This window comes from Miscanthus floridulus, chromosome 1 (assembly GCF_019320115.1).
Source record: "Miscanthus floridulus cultivar M001 chromosome 1, ASM1932011v1, whole genome shotgun sequence".
In the NCBI taxonomy this organism is placed as follows: Eukaryota; Viridiplantae; Streptophyta; class Magnoliopsida; order Poales; family Poaceae; genus Miscanthus; species Miscanthus floridulus.
Window position 1 is genome coordinate 163,336,697 of NC_089580.1, and position 4,397 is coordinate 163,341,093.

At 41.4% G+C, this 4,397-nt stretch overlaps 1 protein-coding gene across 1 annotated transcript; it reads right to left on the bottom strand.

The window, feature by feature from the left end:
* LOC136500329 (argininosuccinate lyase, chloroplastic) lies at nucleotides 1–4,183 on the bottom strand. The gene is given in 8 exon segments (XM_066495669.1): nucleotides 1–419; nucleotides 616–780; nucleotides 851–1,142; nucleotides 1,635–1,783; nucleotides 2,534–2,650; nucleotides 3,073–3,336; nucleotides 3,752–3,847; nucleotides 3,849–4,183. Coding segments are annotated over 8 exon segments (1,551 nt in total). The 5' UTR covers nucleotides 4,065–4,183; the 3' UTR covers nucleotides 1–167.
* Between the last annotated feature and the right edge of the window lie 214 nt (nucleotides 4,184–4,397).

Below are 4,397 nucleotides of genomic sequence, written 5' to 3' on the forward strand. Positions count from 1 at the left end.
GAAGGGACTCGAGGTATCCAACATGTTTGCATCACTCATTCCAGTTTTCAAAATGTATGAACAACGAACCGATAGACAGACAGAAAAAAAAGTTCACGACGTCCACATACACCTTCAAAAATCGCACGCACTAATTTGCGAGCTTATTTCTTGGACCATGCCAACCCTTATGAGCTGATCCCGAGCTGGATGCGCCAATCCTCAAGCTGCTTCTTTACTTGTTCTGAACCAGTAGAGCCATAGGATATGAACTTGTTTACAGCGTTTTCAACCCCCAGATATTCATAGACGTCGCCCTCAAATACAGGATGGACAGATTTTAGGTCATCCAATTCAAGCTCAGCTAGCTGACACTGCTTGTAGACGCATAGAGCAACAGACCTTCCAACTATCTCGTGAGAAGTTCTGAAAGGAATTCCCTGTGAAGCGTGGAAAAAGAAAAGTTAAGCAATCATAATCCCCCATCCAACTAAAATAAACAATAAAACTACAGTACTGTTAGTTTGTGTGTTCCTTTGCTATCACCATGTTTCAAAGTTTATGTCTAACTGCTACGTGCAACTATGTTAATATCTTTCCCTATGGTTTACACAGCCATGAGAGAACAGAGTTTACCTTCTTCACAAGGTAATCCGCCAGCGTCGTTGCATCCAGATAACCAGCTGGCAGGGAACTTTGTATTCTTTTCGAATTAAAAGAGATATTTTGAGCAAACTCCGTGCATACTTCAAGCATTCCTAATACGGCTTTCACACTATCAAACAAGGGTTCCTTGTCTTCCTGCTTAGGATGAGAACTTCAGAATATGCATTCATTTAAGAGTGGATATACTTATGAGAATTAGGCTCACCTGAAGGTCACGGTTGTAGGCCTGTGGAAGGCCTTTACAGAGGGTAAGAACAGTCATGAGGTCTCCAACAACCCTAGCAGATTTCCCACGAACAAGCTCCATTGGATCCGGATTTTTCTTCTGGGGCATAATGCTGCTTCCTGTTGAAACTTTGTCACTTGGTGTCAGGAACCCAAATTCCTCTGATGCCCAAAGAACCCATTCTTCACCAATTCGCGAAAGATGAACAGCAGCAATTGAATTGGCAGCAAGAAACTCTAATACAAAGTCACGGTCTGATACTGCATCAATGCTGTAGATTGGAAAAAAAAAATTGAGCTTAAGTGAGGAAGGACTAAAGGAAAGAGAAAAATTGAACGATATGGCATTCTCTGAGTTTCTAGCCTGACTGGTGAGTAACTGAGTACTCAAGAGCATGACTGACAGTTCTAGTTAATTGGTATTCAAAGCAGATTACAGACAGTCAACACTCACAAGAATATACTGGCTATACAGTCAATAAACAATTATCATGTCTGTATAGCATTTTTACATTCCTTAGACACAACCAAATCAAAGTGCTTGGAATATAAAGTTGAATATCTAATATATTTCATGTGTGGTTGCATGTCAAGCTAGATACTCATTTTAGCAGATGCAGAGTAACTAGAGTACTACAGTTTTAGGTACTCAACTTCATAACACAATTCTAGCTTTATCACAGTTCAAGAAAGTGTTATAGCAGAGAAAGTAAGCTACACTTGCAGTCATGAAATGATATTATTCAAAGAAATCAAGAAGTTACCTATTCTTCATTGGAGCCGTAAATTTCAAATCTTTAGCAGTTTGGAACCTATCAATGGGAAGTCCAGTTCCAGCCAAAGCACAAGCACCAAGAGGGCAGAAATTCACTCGCTCCCTGCAGTTGACCAGTCGACCAGCATCACGCTCCAACTGCACATAGTGTACATCAGAATAAGGTCAGGCAGTCGTGAGTAACATGGTTTATTCGGAAAGATTACCATAAATCATCTGGGCCACCATTAAAACCCTTTCATGGGGACACAACAAGCAATATACTATAAATAAACTGTTAGGAATGTAACTTTAATGCTTCATTACAGGTCATGCCATTTTGCAGGCTAAAATGGTGAACGGAGCTAGTGGTTCAGGCATTCAGCAGCTCAAAGATTGTAGAAGAAGATAAAGCACTTAATTATGGTCCACTTTATCTATATTCCGAAGTTAAGAACTTTGCATATTATGTGTATGTATTATCTGGACTGCACCAATTGGGAGGACTTCAAATAGTGTGAAACCATTTATGTACATAATTGAACTTTTTTTGTTGCATTGGGGATGTCAACATACCAAACTGACAGTTTGAACATATAATGTTCTCTTTTCTGCACAAAAAATCCTCATATTTTTTCAGTTTCACCGTAAAAAAAACAACAGAACTGATATGCAACACAAGCATTATACATTAAACATATATCTGGGATGCACTAATTTGATCGCTATATAGAGATAGATGTGATTTAAGGACTTGTTTGCACCAGAACCACAAGGTGCAAATTGGGGAATAATAATCAACTAGAGATGGCCCACATTCAACACTAACATTCTAGTCTCCTCAAGTTAAAAAATAATAATAAATTTCCAATGTTGCGTTGTCAAGAAAGCCAAGAGAATTTAAATCACCTGTTCAACATATGACAAGAGAAGATGTGGCAGCAGAACAGGTTGTGCCCTTTGCAGATGAGTATAACCTGGGACTATTAAGTCAACATTTTTTGAAGCCAACATAACCAGAGATACCTGAAAAGATAAGAGTTATGCTAATATTAGAAGAAGTGAACAACTTTTTTCATAAATATAGGGAAAATAGAAAAATTATGTATTAATATGACAGACTGGAATCACTCATGGAGTCATAAGAAAAGTCTTCACTTGACAAATTAATCTATTCTTTTGCATCAGTTTTATATAAAGAAGCAGGAAGGTTAATCAAAAGTTCTCTTTGAAATTCCTACCCTAAATTGAGCATTATAGAATAAATCAACAGAAAAGAATCTTTGGATTTTCAATCAAGCAACATTTTTTAATTGTTGGAATGGCCATGTGTTAATTGAGCAGAAAACAAAAGACTGCCACACCAGCAATGAGTGACAGATAGAAAAGAAATGTGAACATGATAGTGGCAGGACTACATGAGCATCAGAGTAAATTCAGGAGCAAACCTGAAGCTGCTTAATACGAATCAAAATCTTGTCAATAGCATCACGACACCATAGCCTTAGATCCGTCACAATTTGGTCATTGCGGCTCCTGGCGGTATGCAACTTCTTGGCTGGCTCACCAACCCTCTCAATCAGAGCTGCTTCAATGTTCATATGCACGTCTTCCCGGTCCTTCCTCCACTCAAATTTGCCTTCTTGGATCAGCCTCTCTATCTGATCAAGCCCCTCTAAGATGGTATCCCTATCAGTAGCTGTTATCAAACCCTGCATTGCAAATTACAAATTATTCAGACACCCAACTCAAATATTGTGATAATTAGTTTTAAGTAACATATAGCTTAAGCATTTAAGACAGTAAATTTGATTCAGTATTTGACCAAAATACAACGAACAACATTTCTGATAAAACTTTGAGGGTAGGCAGATTAAACTTCCTCAGTGCCACCTAATAGAAAGCTAGCAGATTTTAACACTATGTGAATCCCAGCAAGAGCATAGCAAAGGAGCACAACAAAGAAGCTGGCATTTTCTCGAACACATGGCGAGCAAGGTGGTTAATAGCGGGTTAACCCAGACCAACAACCCCCCAAAACGTTCGACGGAGCCCTGGACCTGACGGGACATCTAATTGGTCGAACACCTAGACGACACCGACCGCCAAGAAGCGTGCAGGTGATACCTGGCCGGCGAGCATAGAGGCGTGGGCCTTGCTGCCCATGATGTCGTACTTGTAGAGCTGCCAGTCGTAGGATATGGACTCCGTGAAGCGCTCCACAGGCGTCGGTGACGCCCTCCTCGAACCGCCCGCCCCAAAGCTTGGCTTCCCTCTTATCTTCGCTCTCCGAGGATGCCATCGAGGTGGAGGCCGCCGCGACGGGCGGGAAGGCGGCGCGGTGGTCCCGGAGGGTGACGCGACCGGCCGACGGGGCTATGCGGGCACAAGCAGGCGAGGCGGGAGACCGGAAGATTAGGGATTGGGAGGTGAATGCCATAGGCGTCGTCCCGCCGTTGTTTGGCGTGGCGGCGCGGCGGCGTAGTAGGTGTTGGCTTGGTGGGTTTTGGCGATTGTGCTGGGGACAGTCCACAGAGGCTGACCACGGGACTGAGAGAGGTGCCCGACGACAAGGGCTGCCAAGAAAGTTTATTACGTATACCGTATTTCAACATATAGATAGATAGACGTTGAAGGTTGATTGAAGCGGGCCTAATATGGTTCGATTTGGACAAATATTTTTTATATATTTGAGTTTGAATTTGATATGGATTCAGAGATCTTCTCAAATACAGATACAAAACATGACGTTCTATGAATAAATAAATATATT